This window comes from Callionymus lyra, chromosome 13 (genome assembly GCF_982586985.1).
Source record: "Callionymus lyra chromosome 13, fCalLyr1.hap1.1, whole genome shotgun sequence".
In the NCBI taxonomy this organism is placed as follows: domain Eukaryota; kingdom Metazoa; phylum Chordata; class Actinopteri; order Syngnathiformes; family Callionymidae; genus Callionymus; species Callionymus lyra.
The window spans coordinates 15,209,354-15,232,138 of NC_141830.1; the positions used below are offsets into that span (position 1 = coordinate 15,209,354).

Sequence of the window (22,785 nt, forward strand, 5' to 3'; positions counted from 1 at the left end):
GATCAAAATCGAAATTAACGTAGCAAACTAGCTCAGCAATGACAGCATCGTAAACATGGATACAGCGCTATGATTCGTGGCGAAATTGGTTCGTTTGCTTTCTCGTACGAACATTATAAAAGAGCAGACAAATTGACAATGAACACGAAACCTTTATATATTTTGTTTTTCCAATAATATTTAGTGTGAATTGGCTCGATGAAACAGAGCGCTGCTAGCCGGCAGAGCTAACTGAGCTAGCCTTCAGAGTGATAGCTATTTTTGTAACTCAGCCTCCTCTTCGTATATACAACTGAAATATGTCGGACGTCGTTTATGAAATATAATATTAATATTTGGCCTGTTTACAACGCTTTATCTTGCGAATAATCCAGGTATTCCAATAAAAACTCAGCCGAAGAGAAAACTGCTTGCTCACTTACCATTGTTGCTCGTCGCTATGTTGTGACGTCAGAAGTACGGCGACTCGAAAGGATTTCTCACGACGCAAAACAACGTTTATAAATAAACCGATATTTGAAATAAAATGTATAAATGATAATAATTTTAATAATCAGAAATAGGTAAATTATCTTTATTATATTTTATACTTTAGTTTGATTTGCATTTCCTGCAAAGTGATTAAAAAAATACATTAAGAATATGTTTATTATTAATAAATACAAACAAACATGTATTCACCAATCGAACGTCATGCTGCTTTTGCTCAACCATGTTATAGAATAAAAAAGAGTATTTCAAAAATTCCCATGAATAAAAATGATATCTTTGTCTTTATTCAGAGTAAGTAAGTAAGTAAGTAAGTAATTTTTATTTGTATAGCGTTTTTCTAGACCAAGGTCGCAAAGCGCTTTAACAATCAAAACAATATTCAATAAAGTATATACTTTAAAGGGCAAGATAAAACTGATAACACAACAGGAGTTCCAGAGTGTAGTGGTTTACATTAGACAAGAACATTTTAATGGATGTTGTATATATAGAATAAGAACAATATTGTACAGTGCTACAGAGATCCATATGTCAGGACGACATTCCCTGTAGCTCTAATGAAAACTCTCTGTTAAAGGTCAACTACCAGCTGTCTTCTGAATCACAGGGACTATTTACCGGTAATTGCCTTCTTTGTGACTTGCGATATGTAACATATTTACATAACTAGTAAACTAGTAATTAATAACTAGACAGACACCAGACAATTATTCTATATAATTACTTCATCAAAGAATTTGAGCCACTTTAATCTACCTCTCCTTGAATGAGAAATGCATATCCATGAACATAAACAGTTAATATTGACAAAAGAGTAATTCATAGAGCAACGAAACAATTGATTAATTTCCCCGGAGCATTGAATCTATCACTTTGAAATGTTCAAAAGAGTGCTCTTCAGGTGGGATCAGTAATGAGGACTGCAATGTCATAATCTCCCTGTTTGGTGACTCAGAGACAAACAAAGACTGATTTGTTTTTGTCCTCTGGAGGCACTTGAACACACAAAGTGCGCATCTATAAACGACTCTGTATTGACAGTGTTTATTAAACCCATTTGTAAAAGCATCTCAGGTGGTTTTCACAGCCTCATCAAAATATATGTAATGTTATATGTGATTAAGTGTGGTTTTGTTGTGTGTATGAACATCTTTTTTGGGGGCATTTCCTATTGGGGCTTACTACAGTAGTCAGCCTCCTTAACCACTTATGTTTTCACTCATCATGTCCTCTGTAACCACATCTATTTACCGCATTTGGTGCCTTCCTAGTATTTGTTTTCCCGTGGCATCTCCAAAAGATTGAATCCAACACTTCCACCCACTCTACTCACCTTGTTGAAACCAATTGTCTTGTCTCTAGACTAGAAGCCGATAATGAAAAACATTTTCTCGACTACTAAATATATTATATAATTTCCACTGCTACGTCCATATTGCAGTAAGTTTGGATTCTGTCCCAGTGACTTAGGGCCAGAGGCAGGTGACACCCTAAATAGGTCAAACATATGGACATATAGCCCACATATTGCATATACGGATAAATAACTATTCATAATTGATGTGCTGCCCTACATAATACATACATTATTTATCATTTTTTACTTCTTATCCATGGGAGTGCTAATATAACAGCTGATTGGTGGTTCAATTAAAGGGTCTTCATATTCAAAGACCACTAGATGGCGCTCTATAATCAAGTGATGAGTCAATAAAGCTTCATGAAGGAGTGTCCTTATTTTCAGTGCCCACTAGAAGTCACTCTGTCCTGTATAATATATGGCTTTAAACGACGGGTATTCATTTGAAACATAAATACATGAATGAACAACAGAGCAAATGCAATAATTTCTGTAAAAAAAATAGAACCAGAGCCATATCACAGTTTTGTTTCTCTCTCAATCCTCATAACTCGCATCCAACACGGTCAAATGAAAAAGGGAGAGTAATTAAATATACCCTTAATATAATTGTTATCTTTTTTATTTCAACTGTATCCCAGTGTGGCTCAAGCATGTCAATATTTACACCTTCAGTAAAAAGTAATACATTGTGTTACACTAAGTTAGTTATTGAGCACGAGCCACTGAAATGGAAGCATCTTTTGTTGAGTCCGTTTATTGTCATTGTAGGTACATCATCATCATGTACTGGTCATGCTACAACATGGCTGCTTTAACTTGACATAAACAACGCAAATGAACGAATGTGGTGAACGATGTAACAAAGAAACTACTTCACGTTATTTATTACAAATTGACACATAAACAAGGTCTTGGAAGTGAAATTGAGTGGAAGTCTTGGAAGTGAAATTTCTATTAAGGCTCTTCCCCCCCCCCCTCCATTGCCATGGCAACAGTCCTTAGAGCCTGAACATACAGCAGAGCAGATTCCACTTGTGAGACTCAGAACAACTATCATGCATCATTCATGTATCCGTGTCCTTGACGTGGAGTTTATGTTGAGACGGATTTCTCAGTCCTAGTGCAGCCACTGAAACAATAGTTCAGGTCATAATGTCTGTGGAGGGAAAAGGCAGTGGATTTGTCTCATCTTTGTATCTCCTGAGGAGGATCAAGATTCTCTCGCCTATCTGTCCACACTGGTCTCTGCCAGGCGGTTATTCATGATGCCAAGAGCTCCCACTCCTCCCGAGAACCCGTTTTGATGGGAGCTGGAGCCGCACGGTCGAGGATGACCGACGGCCATCTCTGAGAGCTGCTTCTGCATGATTGCCAAGTTCACCTAGAAGACAGCAGAACAGAAGAACAGACATTGTGTTATGAACATCATGTTCCCATGAATTGACACAAACAACACCATTAGGATGGTAGGATGCTAGGATGGTAGGATGCTCCATCCCAGGTGTGTTAGGGAGAGGTACCGCAGGTCCTTCCTCCCTGCTGCCATCAGACTCCACAACAAGAACACAGCAAGATAAAGATTTAACAGCACCTTTCTTGTTATTTTTGTAAATATGTTGTATATATAATATGGTGCAGATTTCAATTTTATTCTATTTAGATTTTTTTCATTTTATTATTTTATTTCTGGGTGTTTTTATTTGTTTGTATATTGCTCTGCTGTTTAAACTGAATTTCCCCTCGCGGGACAAATAAAGGATTCTGATTCTGATTCTGATTAAGTGTGTTTAATTAATAAGTGTGATATACACTCTACAGTGTACAACTCTATACCTTTTCTATTCTTACAGAGTCATTCCAAGTCAAGGGAGGAAATCCAGCCCATTTAATGAAGCAGAAAATGAATCTGAATAAACACATAATATTGAGATGATTATAATACATATAAATGCATACAGCATTGGAAATAATAAAGAGACCACTGCAAAAGTATTACTTTCTCTAATTTGACTATTTATACGTGTGTGTTTTGAGTAAAAAGAACATGTTAGTTTTATTCACTAAACTACGTTCTCCCAATATACATATAAAATATTGTCATTCAGAACATTTATTTGAAGAAAACTGACAAATTGTCAAAATAACAAAAAAGATGAAAACTTTTTCATATCTCAAATAATCAAATAATGCAAATAAACCTAGTCGATATTCATTTTTAAACAACACAATACTAATGTTTTAAGTTAGTAAGAGTCCGATCTTTAATCACCGTTTTCATGCTTCTTGGCATGCTCCCCCCCAGTTGTTCACACTGTTCCTGGGTGAATTTATTCCACTCCTGGTGCAAGAATTAAAGTAGCACGGCACCCCATGACAATCAGAAACCCTCTGCCAAATTTCACAGTAGGTACAGGACACAGTGATTTGTCTTTGCCAAGGACGCATGAATCAAGTCACATACAAAGTTGTCTTGGGAGAAAACTGCTCTTGACAATGTTCTTCCAACTCTGAGGATTTGTTTTTTCAGCAGATCAGTGCAAGCTCGGTCAAGAAAGCTGTGGACGGAGGACCACCAGAGCAAGATCCTACCATGGCCAGCCCAATTTCCAGACCAATAAGCAAGACAGCTGGGATTAAAAATTCCACCAAATTTGTTTCCTGAACTCATCATTAAAATATTAGTATTGTGTTGTTTAAAAATGAATATGAAAAAATATTAGATCAAAAATATAATTTATGACTAAAATATAACACACTACAATAGACTAAATTAAAAAACAAAGCTCAGCGAGAGTAATTCCGTGAAGCGCAACATGTTATTCATTAAATCATTATCATCCACTTATTCTCTTAATATGGTTGCTAAGCAAGCGAAACGTGGAGGACACAGCGTTCTGATTCTGATTGCAAGAAATGAACATGTAACAGATCTGATTATGATCCACTTTATTCCTAATAAGAACTGATATTGTGATTCCAAAAGGCTATAAATTGGGAACATGATTTAGTGGTCCTGGGCTCAGAGTCTGTCATAAGGCCGGACAGGAATCACCAAAACTGTTCCAGGGAAAAGTATTTATGTGGCCCACCTTGACATTTAAACTACAAAAACTGCTCATGTGATCATGAGCTATACTACTTCGTATCCCTTTATTGTAATCTCTGTGATAACCAAAGATATTTTCAACATTCTCTTCGATACGGTAACGCTTTAGAATGGGGAACACATATTAACTTTTAATAAGCTACTTATTTATACCTGTATTAACAGGAGATTAACCACTTATTAACTATTATAAAGTACAAACTCACACCTTATCCATATCCTACTCCTAATAATATGATATTAAGGAGTTCACGCTGAACAACACCTTAATTACTGATTATAAGCAGGAAATAAAGACATAATTAAAATTAAACTAGCTTATCTCTATTTACCCCTTATTATGTGTAAGTACAATGAGAGAAGAAATTCCCTATTGATTATACCTTTAAAGTTAAAAAAAAAGGACTAGTATTAATAGCTTACTAATTTTTCATAAATAAGTGTTTGCAATTGTGACTGTGTTCACTATTTTAAAGTGTCAACATATGCATACTTCAGTTATAATTGTTTACACGATTTCTTATTGTTGAGTAATTGTAAACAGGTGTTACGGTGAAGCCAGAGTATCCCTATCCTTTGACTTGCTAGTAAGAGAGTGTGCTAGCTAGCTAGAGCAACAAACTTGTTTTTAGCTGAACTAACAGAAATATAGCGTACTTGTGTTTGTTGCAGATTTACTATCGAAAGCCATTTTCAAGAAGAACTTTTTAAGAAAAGATGGACTTCGATAAGAAAGTTAGGGCGATTCATAGTGGTCATATGATTTGTTCGCCACTTTTAGTCCTAAATAATGTTGCGCCTTTAAGAGGTTAATGCTTATTCTTTTTTTGTGTAAAGTTTAAAAAGACTCTGATGTTGTTTCCTCACTAAAGACATTTATTCTGGCCACACGAGTTATCTCTCTGTGATGCAACATCTCTTTATACTTCTTTCTTTAAATCGTCAATATGTAACTCTGGAGGGATTGACTCCACATGGTTCTCATTCTTGGGTGGTCTGGGGTGCAATGTGATATCGCTGCCGATTGAACGCTGGCTGTGGTTGTTCTTCCGTGTTTTGTTTTTCGTGATGACTTTACCAACATTCGATGTGCGAAGCGTGTATTGTTGTCATGGAAACCACACCGACTCGTAGTCCGGGTGATATTTTCACTGATGCGCTGATGTTGTGCTCATTTGATAATGCTTTAAACGTCTTATTGACCACTGGAGGCCTTTGTGTGAAATGCACTGGATTGAAGTTATGCTTAAATCAGAAGAAAATGTTTCACAGCCTAAATAGAGGAACTGAATAATGCTCATTTTCTCAGGTCAGCCTCCTTCCTTTTAGCTTGTTCTGATCCTCCGTCCTCACCAGGCCGTTAACTCCTCAACTCTCTTTTGGTCCGACATGTTCTGTTCCTCCGACATATTATGACTAATCGGTCTCTTCTTCTTCTCGTTTTTGTCTCTAAAGACCCTATAAACCACTCATCCAACATTACGTACTTATGTACTCAAGCCTCTCTTTCACTCCAGCTGCTAAAGTCAACCTTGACTCTGCAACTGCACTTTATTTCTTCATCTCTCAAGATTTCTGTGCACTTTGCCTTCTGAAAAGATTCAATGAATATTCAAGACCATCCAAGATAATGAAGATAATAACGAAAAGTTTGCCCTTAAAGCAAAAGCTTATTTTTTTTTTACATAAAGAGATAAAGAAAAGAATGATAACATTGTTTACACAAGCCCAAAGCGTCTAAATCATGATTACCTAAAATTACACAACCACAGTAATTGGTCTCTATGGATACAAAGACAGTACTCTCCTCCGAGCAACAATAACTTTGTCTCTGCAAAATAGAAAAGCAATTGTATTTATTAAAGACCAGCATATAAAAATCTCCACACTGCCAGGGGTGAACATATATGTGAAATTTAAGTTGAGTCCATGTCACAAAGCCCTTGGAAAAAGAAGTTGAAGCTGAAAGCTAATCCTGTATGTTAGCAATAGAAGCCAATTTTGAGAAGTGTAAGAAGTCATTTTCAGTCCCAGACTTGTAAGTGAAGAAAAAGTGAAAACCAAGGTGTCTTTATCTGAGAAAAAACTCCCCATTGACAGCAGGTGTCTTGGTTGGAACAGGCAAAATGCCCTAAATGGCTACCAAAGGTGTTAAGAATGGAACATTGTTCAATATCCTGGTCTAGTTTCGCTGCACCTTGCCAGCCTCATGTTCATGTGGTACTTTTCAGTAGCCATTAAAGGGATGGATCATCCAAAATTGAAACTCATTTTCTATTCACCCTCATGCCGACAAAGGGTTGGGATCAGAGTAATCTCTTCTTTTTTAGAGTTACTTATGTCCGTATGATGGTCGCGAACGAAGCTCATTTTCTTCGTCTATAATGTATTTTTAAGGCCCATTAAGGCCCAACAAGAGTAATTGTAAATTTCATGAAAGCTCCCAACATAGACTGTAGACACTGGCAGCTCGCGCGGTGTTTAACAGTTGTGTGTCCTGTCTTGTTAGCCTTTTAGCTTCTGTTCCAAACAAGCTTAAAATACAGATTATTTATGTTTTTTTGGAACAATGTCTCATGTTGAGGCTTCATTACAAAGGGGACGTTACACGTGAGCAGTACTGAGGTATTTGAGGTATTGGTGATCACAATATTTTTCTATAAGGCACACTTAAACTCAACTTAAATTATCTTAAAAATCAAAATGTCCCCCTTATAACCTGGGGTGTGTCCCAAATCATGCACTTCTGCACTTACACTTAATATTTTGAGTGCAAAAGTGCGTCCCGATGAGCAGTGTGCAAAATGTAGTGCGCAATGAGCACTCAATTGAGGCACTCAAATGGCCAGGAAACTGAGTGTGGATCAAAGGACGCTTTCCACCCTCAACGGGCGCCATCTTAGTGACGTAAATGACGCTAAACAACGCTTCTTTGCAGCAGATACCGGCGTAAATGTCTTGAGAAAACATTCTACCAACAGTAATAACAAAATGAAACTCAACTTAATAACTTTCAATTGGCGAAAATCACTGTCGAGTTCCTACGGCTGGTTGCAATCAGTGTCAAAAAGAAGTAGAAGAAGAGACGGTCGAGTGATTTTGGGTAAGTTTGTAGTGTTTGATTTCAGACGGTACTACTGTCTTTCCAAATTTGAACTAAAGCAATGAACTTACATAAGTGCACGATTTGAGACACAGCACTGGTGTGCCTTACGTAATAATTTCGGTTGTTCTTACTGACCTTGAAAGGATTTTATCATGTACACAGGACTTGATAAATCTATCAAAATGTTTTAATAATGAAGTAATATCTATATCTATTTTGTAAGCTACGAATCCGCACCATTATGGGCCATAGCATGTATCGGTGAGGCACTATGGGAACATTGAGTAATACTTAATAGGTACTGTTCTTCAACATTATTATATGGTGTGTGTACAAAGACCCCAAAATGAAACCTGGTAAGAGACATAGTAGTCCGGAGTATACAGTAACGTAAAGTAAAGTATGTTGTTCTGAAGGTAGTCTAGCACAGACAATGGATGCTCTCGAAGAATTTGTCTCCCACCTTGTTTGCTGCTAGAAAGTCTCTCATGGATACAATCTCCCCCGACATCCTCCGACCCGTTTCGGTCTCGCTCTCGTTGATGCCGTCCGTCTCAATGGACGGGTCTCTTCGGGTACGCACTCGACCGGGGGCCACCACATTCCTACGGGGATGTCTGTGGGAATGTTGGCCCCTCCTGGGTATGCAGCAGCGGCCGGGGGCCTTTAGTCTCCGCAGTAGACAGTTCAGGAACTGCTTGATGACGATGGAGATGACGTTGAAGAGCGAGTAGATGCAACAAACCCCCGTCAGGATGAACAGGAAGTTGCCGATTTGATACGCTGTCGTGGCTTGGCCTTCGTAGACCACCCGCTGGCTGCTGACCATATCTCCGAACCCTATGGTGCTAAAAGCTACAAAGCAGAAGTAGAGCGAGTCAAAGAAGCCCCATCCTTCAAACGACGAGTACATCAGGGAGGCACAGCAGGACACCAGGATGGAAGCAACTCCCAGTATAAGCAGCACACAGTAGACGGACGGCTTCCAGTTAGCGGCGGGATCTCCCTGTCCCGCGGCGTCTCTTCTCGAACTGAGTTTCGCGCCGTTTTGCGGAAGCGCGACATGGTTCTGGTGCCGTTTGCAGCAGTATTTGAGCACGACGGCGATGATGGTGATGACTCGCTCCAGAAAAAGGTTGAAGAAGAGAATGGTCGCAGCACAGCCGATGAGGCCAAAGAACATCAGGAACACTTTCCCAGCGACGGTGGCAGGCGTGGTCATGCCAAAACCTGCCAGGGAGAAAGATACGATCATAAAAATCATATTGTTCAAGAACTTTTAAACACGACATTTGGGGTCTTTGGACATTTTATGCAACATATATTTCAGGAGCTCTGTTTTTTAAAGGGTTCCATGATGCATGTTTTAGTGTAGACAAGAACATGGACAATACAGTAGTAGGCATCAATCAATCCCTTGCAGGAGCCAAGGTGTCAAGCAGAAAAGCTTTCACAAAATGTTACTCTGTTGGCTAGATGAGATTTACCATTGTGCACATTATGGGATGGTAAAGATGAATTTTGTCCTTTGCCTAAATCCCCTCTATATTGCGAGACCATCTATATAACACATCTATGGTGAAACACACGTTTTTTTCTACAACATGCTACATTGAACAAGTAATGATTGAAGACAATGCTCTTTACTGATGAAAAATTGACGGCAATTTATTTGCACACAACTGAAAACATTGGGAAACCAAAGAGGTAAAAAAGAGACATGATTTCTCCGGCATATATTGCATTTTAGATTCCGTTGATGATTTTTTTTCAGGTCAGATCTAAGCGTACGACAAAGTTTATGGTGGTGGTTGACAATGAGCTTAAAATATTTGTATGTTAGGATCACACAAAGGATTTAGTTTTTTCACATAGCAAGATTAAAAGTCATAAATATTGTGATTAAGTGTTAATTTTATGACTTATAATCAGCATGACTCTCATATACTCGTGAGAGTATATAAATAAATAAAAGATTTTAACATTGTAGAAATACATATTCATGTTATTTTAAATGATCATTTTTGCAGCGAAACCTGGAAGGTAAAACTTTTGTAACATAAACATCATGTTGAATTTGGCGAAACGCTGCAGTAACACGACGACAACGATCCCACTGTTTAAGCATGTTTATTATTTACAACAAAAGACTAACGGGCATCAACCAACATTTCCTAGTTCTCTATTCACAGATCAATGTTGATAAATCATTCAACCCTGCAGAAGATTATACACATACATTTCATTGTGGCACATAATGAAAACATTCCTTCCTTTTCTAAATGAAAATGATGTGGTTTTGCCACTTTATTCAGGTTACAATTGGCTGTTGTAACCTGTTGAGAGGCAAATAAGCCGAAGTGAGTTCATTTTGCATGCTGTGCCTTTGTATTTAAAACATGCTCCTTCTAAGCTGCATCATGTGACCTCACTCGAACAGTCCTCGAGAAGATTGAAAATCACTGATTGAACAGATCTCATCCTCCTGATTCCCTCCAGCAATTTAATTTGAACAGACATCGGCGACTCCTACGCACTTTTATTTTTCAAAACCATCTTCATAATCCATTCTGTTTTTACAACACAAAAATGTCTGATGTAAATATATGTAAAGTGGCGTGTCTGCAGTGCGGTAAAGCTATCTCCGAGTTCATTAAATCTTCTCGCTTTTTATATTTTTGAATGAACGCTGGCGACGAAACCGTTGAATAACAACAGCGGGCATCACACATTGTGTTGTAATTCTAAACAAAAATGCTTGCATTAAATGGATTCAACTCTTATTGTGTTTACCATCTAAAATGGGTAATACATGACTGTTTCCGTGCTTTTAGGGTTTTCAGAAGCTCCGAAAAATAGTAATTAAAAAACATCTGCATGGTCCTCACAGGTCTAGGGACAATCACACGTACTCAATGTTTACATATGCCTTTAAGAAATACACCAGTTCTTCATGAAAGGCTCGGGCAGGATCGTAACTATACTATTAGATTTCTTCTTCATGAAAATATCAGTGGTCAATATAAGGAAAGATAAATATTAATAAGGTACAATAAAGCTTTTTAATTTGTATTAATTTTGTTGTCTGTGCAGGTGCGTGTCAGTGAGGACAAAATGAGTCCGATTGAATTTGAAGTAAGTTTTATTTGTAAAGCTCCTTTCACAGACCAGGGTCACATTGCACTTATAAAACTAACTTAAGATTCAATGGAACTCATGTCCCCCACCCACCACACACACACACACACACACACACACACACACACACACACACACTTCTTACTAACTGTTTCCTTGGAATAAAAACCACAATCTAATAATGGCCCCTTACAACAACATTATAAAGGCTTGCAGTATACTGCAGGAAGAAGAAATCAACCGCTTAAATAAACATAACCAGAATAAATACAATTTAATATTATGTTTTTGATACAATTTGCTGATTTTTATGACAACGTCAGGTTGTTATGATTACAGCGGTCATTCTATAAATCCATGTGTCCAGTGTCCATTGAGCGTCCACAAATATACGACTGTACAAAATGTGTTTAAAAAATATTAAAAAATATTATTTGTAACTTTGATGGACTTTAATCATGTTTCACTGGCAAATTACACAACAAAATGTTTAACATAAATAGAATCTACTGACATATTCATATGAAATACTTAATACTAGGATAACAAGTCAAACATAATGAGAATATCTTAAACCAGGGGTGTCCATCCTTTTTCAAAGAGGGCCACATTTGATGAAGTGAAAATGAGCTAGGGCCAAATTTTAACAGTCACACCATACCAAGAGATTTAACAATTATAAGTTCAAAATATAAAGTGTCTCTATCATCAACCACTTAAAGATTAAACCGAAAACTTCCATTCATGTTTAACTTTGTTGTGATTATTTGACACAAGGAATTTGTCTTATAAGAAAGATAGTGTGACGTTTATTTATTTGTAACCATTTTAAAAAAGGTTGTCTATTTAACATTTTCTGGTTAAATATTACAAATTAACGGAGGCCATATAAAATATGTTCAAGGGACCCAAATGGCCCTACGGTATTTCAACACATCCCGGATGGTTGTTTTTTGTTTAATCTACTTTTTAAAAATAAATGGTAAATGGCTCTTAACTTATATAGTACGTTTCTATGCTTATTCATCAGCCAGAGCGCTTTACACTAAGTAACGCATTCACACACACAATCACACACTGATGGGAGTAGGCTGCAACGCAACGCGCTCTTAACCATCAGTAGCAATCGGGGTAAAGTGTCTTGCTCAGGGACACAATGCCACAATCTCATCTATGGCTGGGATTGAACCAGCAACTTCTCAGACCACAAGCAAACCACTCTACGGTGGAGAGCAAAAGATATAGAAAAATCTTTAGTTTTTTGTGTTTAACATGCAGAAATAAAACTTAATTGTTTTAGTATAAGTTCATATTTTAAACATCCTTAAATATGAAACTCGTTAGAAGAGATTTTGCTAACCCTTGACTGACCTAAAGAGGGGGTTTCAACCACAATGGACACTATGAGCAGCTAAAAGATGTTTCATGGATGCTCGATCATTCCTGGTCACATGGCTGGTGTGAAGTGAAGGAAGAAATGAGAGGTATGATGAACTCAACAACAATCAATACATCTTTATATTCTGGAGAGAGAGAGAGAGAGAGCGTGGAAAGTACTTTACTTTGGTGATGTTAAAAAAAAGAAGCTTAAATGAAAGAAAAATGTAAAGTTTGTGAGTTTCCTCTCACCGATGGTCGACACCACGGTTCCGACGAAATAAAGCGCTCCGGTGAAGTCCCATCGGGGTCTGATGGCGTCCACCCGGATCCCGGCCACGTTCGCCTCCTCGTAGCTGCGCAGGAAGCTGTGGATCTGCTGGGTGCTCACGTTGTACTTCTGGCTGAAGCGCTCGAACCTCAGCTCCCAGCGCTGCTTCGCCTCGCGCTCCTTGGGCCGCTCGAGCGCCGAGAACACCGCCGCTCCGCACACCAGGTAGACCACGATGAAGATCGCCAGCAGCACGAACCTGGCATTATCCTCGTTTATTGGACCGGAACCGCAGCAGCAGCCGCTCTTGGATGCCATCATGTGAGGATGATCGAGCGGCTCTGGAGGATCTGCGACATGTTGAGCTGGGAAAAAAAGTGGAAAACGTTGGACTTGAGTATTAGAAGGTTAAAAAATAAATCTTTGCACCTTTTGGGTCCAGTTCCTTCAGCCAGTGGGTGTGATTCTGCGCGAGAACTGGACACCTGTGGAGTCGTGCTGGAGCGAGCAGAGGCTCCGTCTCTCTCTCTCTCTCCGCCCGCTCCAGTCTCCTCCCAGGCGCGCCTTTACGCACGAGAAACGAAAATGAATCCAGACTTACTGCCTTTTTGTTTCTTCTCAAAATTCATCAAACTCAGGTTTTATAATGTCCTCATGCCTTTAAAGGATTTCGCGTTTGATGACAAAACCTTTTTTTTTTTTTTTTTTTAACCCGTCGGACCTTTTCCACTTTAAAGCGAAATACATGGAAGCGTTATTATTTTATATTATCACTTTATGACGGACTAAAGGTAGTCCGTGGATTATAATTAGGTTAGGTAGAACTTTATTGATCCCTCAGGAGGTCTCCTTTCGGGATTTTTTTTTAGCAAATACAGCAATTTTTCATAAAAAATAATCAAAATAAAATAAGAACAAGAACATAAAGAGAAAGAACAAGATGATACAATCTAAGTCTAAAGATAAAGAACATAGATCAAAGAAAAATAACAAAGACAAAGGATAAAAAGATTAACATAGAATAGAACATCATTATACTTTTACTCCACTTCTGCCCCCGAACTCAGAATTGAACAATTAAATAGTCCGAGGAATGAATGAGTCCTTGAGTCTATTCATAAGGAGCATTCGTGCACTCATTCTGCTTCTCTGATCACTGATGACAGTGTTCAGAGGATGACTGTCATCATACATGATGGACAGCAGTTTGTTCAGTGATCTCCAGTGATCTCTTCAGTGATAATATGGTATTTGGAGTGACCAAAATTTAGTGTTAGAATGTGTGTTATTATAATAAATACAAGCCACGTAAGTAAGTATGTAAGTAAGTAAATAAGTAAGTAGACTTTAGAATTTCTTTATTGTCATTGCACAGAAGAACACAGCAGTGAAAAAGAGGCAACGAAATGTCGTTGCTTGTCAACCGTTTAAAAAACCCAGCATAGGGGGATTGTATAAATATAAATATGAATTAGTTATAAATAGAGCAATAATATAAACAGAATAATTAATTGTTTTTAATATTGCATATAATTAATGTATATAAAAGTATAAATATAAATAAGTAAAAAAAGTGCAATATATATATGAAAAGAACAAATAAATAATGTTTTAAATAGTGCATTGCTCAAAGTAAAGGTTATTTGTAAAGCGCCTTTCTAGACCAGGGTCATAAAGCGCTTTAACAATCAAAAAACAATACACAGTTAAAATATATACTTTAAAAGGAACTGGCAGCCAGTGAAGAGGATTGGGGAAATGTGAGTTATTCTACTAGAGCAGATCAGAATTCTCAGTGCAGAGTTTTAGACTTTAGACTTTAGACTTTATTTTATTTTCATTGCACAGAAAACACAATAGTGAAACTGGCAACGAAATTTTGTTACTTGGCAACCAGGGCCGGGTCTAGGCAGGGGCAAGAGGGGGCCTGGCACAATGCCCCCTCAAGATTTTAACTGCCCCCTCATACATGCCTGTCTAGACCCGGCCCTGTTGGCAACCGTTAAAAAACACAGCAGAGTGAATGTATATATAAAAAGTTTAAATATAAATATTAATAAGTTAAAAATAGTGCAATATAGTATAAACTTAATAAATAAATAACGTTTTAAATATTGCATATAATAATTAATGTATATAAAAGTATAAATATAATAAGTTAAAAAAAAAAGTTCTACTAGAGCAGATCAGAATTCTCGCTGCAGAGTTTTGTATTAATGATGAGAGCTTAAATACATATGGAACTCAGAACACCCCTGGAAGGCAATAATCTTTGGCATGTGTATCCACCTTTTACTTAGAATTCATTTTTGAGATAGATTAAATAAACATTATAAACACAGTGATTAAATGATTTCCTTGACAGTAGTAACAACTTGTAAAATAATCAAACAAACCCACTTTTAAAGGGTAAGTTTACACACATTTCAAACGTTTTCAACCTCATGTCGACCGTGGGTTGTGATTATTGTCAAAGTAATTGGTTCCTTTTTAGAGTTATAGGCTAAAACATGAGTACATTTGAATGTAGTGACTGGAGCTCACTCTTTTCTAATGTTGGACACGCCTATTCTAGACAAATTAAGAAACTATTAAAATGAAAAAATGAGGGTAAAAATGATGGCAATACTTAAAACATAGTATGTTATTATTATTTTTTACAAATCTTAAAAATAAAAATGTTAGAATTATAGTGTATTTTATTTCTATTTATTTTGACGGACTAGGAAATCTCTTAAATTTTAAAACGCACAAAAAAAGTGTTTTGTGAGTAATAATATACATTGCACATCAGATAGTTTTACTCTGATCCCATGAGGTCCACTGGTTAACATGGCCTCATCTGGCTCCCTCGCTGCGCTTTCCCAGGTATAACAATGTTCTTCACAACTTGACTGGGTCTGGACGGCCCCCCATGGAGAGTCTGTGGGTCAGAGACAATGTTTTCATATGAAATACAGAGACCTTTTCAACTTACCAGGAAGATAAAACCAGAAGAGCCTTTATCGCGCTGTAATTAAAGTTCGACTTACCAGTCGTAAAATATCTCAAACATCAATATCTAAAAAGAGGGAGTTTAAATTACCTATAAACAAAGCGAAGGCATAAAAGAAACTTACATACATTTGGATGGGCTGTTGGCCTAACGAGAAATAAAAGTGTTTTGTATTGATTGACCTGGAACTCCGATTTTTGGTGGAGCATATTCATCGGAATGGTGAGATCAATACAATCTGACCTTTACGATGTCTGATGAGGGATTCATGTTCCAGGCCTTATCCCCCCCGAATGTTGTGTAAATGTCATCACGGAAATGCGGTTCGAGATGAATAATTCAGGGTCACAGGGCCGACACACCAGCCTGTAGATTTCTAGGATGGTTTGCTTGAACCAAAGTAGATTAATTTTAATGGGGATATAGGTACCTATAAAGATGACAGTGTTGTAACATATGTTATCGCTGACTTACAATAATAATAGAAAATTATTTTCGTGGTGAGTGTGTGACCCTAACATAGATGTTAAAGTATGTACTTTTTTTGAGTATTGTTTTGATTGTTTAAGCGCTTTGTGACCCTGGTCTCGAAAAGCGCTATATAAATAAATATTACTTACTTACTTACTTACTTACTTACTTCGGGGGCATACAAACTCCATCAGAACTGGGCCACATTTGATGACAGAAAAAAGATAAACAATGAAATCATAACAAATTTATTGGAGAAAAGAAAAAACAGATCCAAGCGAATCAACAATGAGTTGTGAGGAAAAACGTCTTTTTAGAAGGCAGAAACCTTTAGCAGAACCAGACTCAGTGTTGACCGCCTCATTGTTGGTGAGACTCCTTTGTGTCAGATTTACAAATATATATACCCAAAAGAGAAGCTTATTCAATTGGCTACTGGTTATTTCATATCTCATAGATAGATAGATAGATAGATAGATGGATAAATAAAACCCGTTTTCACTGCCTCAACTACTAGGTTAGGTTAGGTTAGGTAGAACTTTATAGTTTTTTTTTTCAATTAGAACACAGCAATACAGACGATTATTCATAAAAATTAAAATAAGAACAAGAACAAAGAACAAGATGATACAATCTAAGTCTAAAGATAAAGAACATAGACAAAGACAAATAACAAAGACAAACGATACAAAGATTAACATAGAACACAATGTCAAGATACTTTCACTCCACTCCTGCCCCCGAACTCAGAATTCTACAATCTAATAGCCCGAGGAATGAATGAGTCCTTGAGTCTATTAGTGTTGCATCATGGAAGGAGCATTCGTGCTCCATCTGCTTCTCTGCTCACTGATGACAGTGTTCAGAGGATGACTGTCATCATCCATGATAGACAGTAGTTTGTTCAATGATCTCCTCTCAGCAACTGTAACCAGTGAGTCCAGCTTCATGCCACAGAACCAGCCTTTCTGATCAACCTGTTCAACCTGTTGACACTCCTCTTGGACACATTTCCACCCCAACACACCACAGCAAAAAACCAGACACTGGCCACCACAGACTGGTAGAACTTGCAGAGGAGCTTCCTTCAGATGTTAAATGATCATGAAGCCTCCTCAGAAAGTACAGTTTACTCTGAACTTTATTATATACATGGTCTGTGTTGCAGGACCAGTCCAGTTTACTGTCCAGCCACACGCCGATGTACTTATAGTTGTCAACTATCTCCACCTCGTCGCCTCTGATGGACACTGGACGTGGCTTTGTCCTGGACCTCCCGAAGTCCAAGACCTCCTTGAAGCTCCTTGTTCAGCTGCAAGTGGTTCCTCTTACTCCAGTCCACAAAGTCACGTATCAGACTTCTGTACTCGTCTACGCTGTTGTCCCTGATGCATCCAACAATGCATGAAATAGTTGATGGTTTTCTGTAGTTAATAAAGTTTTGCTTTTAAACGTACGTCCTTGATATAGTATATATAAATATGTTTCTACTGGTTCTAATAGTCATTTTACATTAGTTTCATTATTTTTCTGTATCACCCTTTAACCTATATAAGAGTCCTATCGAAATGTATGACTTATGATTATACATTATTAAGGAAAATAATAAAATAATACACTCACATGCACACACACATTTATTGTATCTATTAATAACTTGAGGTCATATCTACATGTTTTGCAGTTATTTTTCAGCTTAACAGCCCCTTGTGACAGTCAAAGTGTATCATGTGGCTCCGTAGAAAATTGAATTGTCAACACTTTTAGAGCATGAATGAATCAGGCAGAAGTGGCTGGTCAATAGTCCCTAAATAAATCCTTTTTTTTTGTAAGTTCCTTTTTGAGTGTTTTCTGAGCATGATTTGGAACAGTTTATTATTCGGGATAGAAATGTATTTAGGATGCATCGTTCAAGAAGAATATTCCATACAGCAGAGCAGCCTACACATTCAATAATGATGTGTATTTCTCCACCGTCTATGACGGAGCTGTTGTCTCGGGAATAATGAACGCTCAAGAGGTCAATTCTAGCTGATGAGGATTCATGTGTGTCAGGAATAGAAATAGCTGTTCAAAACAATAGATAAGGGTTGTCACCATACCAATGCCAGTAAAGATTTATTGTATTGAAAATTAAGTCTTTACGTTTAAAAACACAACTTTATTAAATACAGAAAACCATCAACTATTTCACATTCAAAGAGTGGCGATGGTGAAGGTTATTTTTCATGATAGATGCACAAATAAATACCAACAACTATTATACAGTCAAACAGTGTTGAGCAGTACAATAATAAAACAAAACATTTAAATAATAAATATGAAATTAATTATAAAATCAACATATAATATTTACATTCAAACAGTGCTGATGAGCAGGGATAAAAAAAGATTATCTTATAAATGTGTAAATAAATAAAAATAAACTTCCACCTTATTCATTCATGCAGTGTTGTTGTTTATATAAAGTAAATATGTTTTGACTCTTGGCTGAAGTCTGTGACTCTCTTGCCCCTGGTCAGTGTCAACTGACCGATACTGATACTGTCTGTCCGGTACTATCGCTTTATTTTTTTGGTGAGCTGGTACCAAATTGGTACTGAAATATTGGTTGTTGTCACAATCCTACAGTATATTAAACAGGAAACAGCAGCACCTCGTAGACTAGACACTGCTTCATGAAGCTTCATTAACCCATTATTATAAAATCACAGTATTGGTAACAATTACTCGACTATTGTAACGTAAATTATCACAATAACATTTTGCAAAAACTTTATACTATTTACTAAAAAGGTAAGTTTCTATATATTCCACAGTAACCACCTGTTAACCAGCCATCTTTTTTCAAATTTCTATTTAGAATTGACGCACACACGCTTCAGTGGCACCAAAAATGTTTTAATTGACACATGATATTGTTGTTGTTGTGTACACCCAGTGCTAACACCAAGCGAGCACTAAGTACTCTCTATAGTGCCATCAATGATATGCAAACCACACATCCAGAAGGAGTTTTCATTGTTGCTGGGGATTTTAGCCAGGCCTATATGAAGCCTGTGCTTCCTAAATTCCATCAACATGTGGATTCTGCTACCAGAGGAAATAACACACTGGACTTGGTCTACACCAACATTAAGAAGGCCTTCAGAGCAGCCCCTCGCCCCCTCAGCTCCTGAGACCATCTCTCTGTTATGCTAATTCCAGCAAACCAGCCCCTGAGAAAAACCTGCTGTAAAGAAGGTCAGAGTTTGGCCAAAGGGCGCTATATCTGCACTGCAGGACTGTTTTGAATGCACTGAATGGGAGATGTTCAGAGAGGCTGCAACAGACGATCAACACGCAGATGTGGAGGAGCATGTTGCTTCTGGGACCGGTTACATTCAGTGGTGGCAAAAACACACGCTGTCTGAACAGGGCCCAAAGAATTCTGTCCGACCCCACACACTGCCTTTATGGACTGTTCTCTCTCCTCCGCTGCAGAACAGAAAGATTTAGCAACAGCTGTTTAAAAAACGGGCGAGTTGTACATTTATCCAGTATATATTTTTGTATACTATTTATTTGTTGTTTTTTTTGTTACATGTTATTTAAATATAAATCCTAAAACCTTATGATATGAACGCACATTCAATTCTATTTCAATGTATTTTGGGGGATAGTAAATATTAACAAAAGGGACTAATTCATTGAGGAATGAGAGAAACTAGAGTCATAAACTCATATATTCTACCATCAAGTCATGGGGCTGCATGTGACACCAGCCTGCCCTTTTCCCATGACTATGAAAACACAATAATATTGGACATTGTTGCAAAAAAACAAACATGTTGCCATGTCCGGTGTTAAGTGTGCTTTTGATTTTGTCTTTCCTGTCCCTGCTTTTCCCTTCTGTGTCACTTTCAATGACTGCAATCAACACAAGCTACATAATCATCTGGGTTCCAGTCCATAGTGTCATATCGTCCATTCTGCAGTGTTGGTAACATTGGCCCATTGTTCTTTGATAACTTTGTTTCCATTTTCTGTCCATTGTATTGTTGTATTTGTGTGTTAGTTAATTGTTGAATTGATTTCCCTTTGAGTCTCACTTTTCTCCTGAAATAAGAAATAAGGGCAGGGCAATAAATCACAATTTCACAAATTTGTAAATTCCTTTTGCACTTACCGGCCACATACATAAGGTCCAACAAAACGAAAAATAGAGCACACCTTTTTTTTTTTTTAATTGGGTGCTTTACTAAAGATTTTTCATGAGGCCCTATGGATCCACTCTGGTTACCTTTTTTCCCCACACAGAACTTTCCACAACATATCCAAAGCTCTTTTTCAAATGTGTACAAAAATCTATTAAGGTAAGGTAAGGTAAGGTAGAACTTTATTGATTCCTCAGGAGGTCTCATTCGGGAAATTGTTTTTTTCCAATAGCCACAGCAAATACAGCATTTTCATAAAAAAAATCAAAATAAAATAAGAACAAGAACAAAGAGAAATAAAGAGAAAGGAGAAGATGATACAATCTAAGTCTAAAGATAAAGAACATAGATCAAAGAAAAATTATAAAGACAAAAGATACAAAGATTAACATAGAACAGAACATCATTATACTTTTACTCCACTCCTGCCCCCGAACTCAGAATTTAATAGCCAGAGGAATGAATGAGTCCTTGAGTCTATTTGTTTTGCACCTGGGAAGGAGCATTCGTGCAAAGAGAATCTTTCCCATAGGAAATATGTGCTGTCATCAGTTGTTCAATCTCATCTCTTCAGATCAATTTGAGATTCTCATAATCTTATCATTCTGTGATCATTTGCTCTTAAGGGACCCTTAGGAGCAAGACATGAGCTAAAAAGAGACAAGACACCAGTAAGGCAGAAGAGAAGAAGGATAAACAGAGGAGATCTCATAATTGTATCCCCTTGATCTCAATGATGTCTGATAACCTTTGAATGAGAATTAAAGAGAATAAAATAGGATGAATCTGAGACTTTTATGAGGCAAAATCTTGTCCAAAGAGAGACTTTCAGGCCATGGGCCAACACTGTACCATCTGAGTTATGACACTGCATTCTCGTACTATATATGAGAATGATAGTCTCACAGTGAGTATTGTGCAACACCTGATCCAGGCTGTATTTGAGAAATACGAGAACAAATTAAGAATGCAATTTAAAAATTAATTATATTCAGTAATTAGAAATGACTGTAAAAGAGATAAAACTTTATTGATCCTTCGGGAAATTGTTTATTCCACAGTATTTAGTTTTAAAAACAATACTAAATTTTAAAAAAGTTTAAACAGTATAATATCAATTAATAACCACACTGTACTTTATATTTGTTTATTTTTTTATTTTATTTGAACTTGGGTTGGGGCCGGTGTTGAATCAAATCTGAAATAAGCAGTAGTGACTCATCAGTTTGGAGCCGTGTCGCCGTCTCTGTCCAAACTGCATGTGATTAACAAGGCGGCGCCGTTGGGTGCACAGTTGGAGAAAGCTACGGTCGTAATACGGCTTCAAGAATCTTCAAAAAGGAAACAATTAGCCTTCGCCGCTCTTGATCCACCGTCACCACTTGTCCTCGCTCGCGCCCCCGCATCACACGGTGGCATCTGTGTTGCCTGGAAACATAGGGGCTGGTTGTCAGCGGCAGGTCGAGGTGTGTAGACGTGTTGCTGTGAAGCCGTGTTAATTAAACCTGGAGAAAAATAAACAACGCTTTCCGCGTTAAATAGAAAAATACTCACACCGTTTGACCTTCGTCTCGACAGAACTTCAGCGATGAGAGGAAGAAGACGTCTAGCGCCTCTAATAGCGTTGAAGTGCTTCAGTCAACTTCAAATAATGCTTATTTTATCTGATGAGGTGTTAAAAGAATTGTTGTTTAAGGCGATATATTTTGCAGAAGAGAGGGTCATGCCGAGGCCACAGTTTCGTGAAGCTTCATCAGCACATTAGACACACTACAGTATATTTTTAGAGTGACAGACTTCCATTACAGACTGGTCAGACAAGACTATATGCAGCAAATTTTTCATGACCTACAGAACCTGGTTGATACTGTTACCATGGTGACATGAAGCACGGAGAGACCTTCATAATAAGAATTCTGGCTACTATAGCCAGGTGAAGCTTCATGATGGCTGACTGTTTTTAACAATAAGCCAATAATAATTGACGTTTAAAAATATATATTTTGTCCAGATTCAGAGAAACAGATTTATTTAACTACCTCCCTGAACAGGTCATATGTGTTACGCTTACACAACTTCTCTGTTGGTCAAGAAAGCTCATAATTGCCCTAAAATGTGCGTCACTGTCCAACTGTTTCAGTCGAGAGCAATTATTCCGAATCTAATTCCACCTGAGCACATCTCAGTGTATTACTGTGTCATTGCTATATTTAGGCTTCTACCTTGACCGTCGGCCCGGGTAAGATCTTGTCGGGTAAAAATGAAGACGT

General features: G+C 37.5%; 1 protein-coding gene across 1 annotated transcript; it reads right to left on the reverse strand.

The window, feature by feature from the left end:
• Positions 1-2,612: 2,612 nt before the first annotated feature.
• kcnk13b (potassium channel, subfamily K, member 13b) lies at positions 2,613-13,648 on the reverse strand. The gene is made up of 4 exons (XM_087805573.1): positions 13,283-13,648; positions 12,835-13,218; positions 8,531-9,297; positions 2,613-3,236 (listed from the first exon to the last, which is right to left on the reverse strand). The coding sequence occupies exons 2-4, from the start codon at positions 13,172-13,174 to the stop codon at positions 3,081-3,083; spliced, it is 1,263 nt and encodes a 420-aa protein (XP_087661699.1). The 5' UTR covers positions 13,175-13,218; positions 13,283-13,648; the 3' UTR covers positions 2,613-3,080.
• Between the last annotated feature and the right edge of the window lie 9,137 nt (positions 13,649-22,785).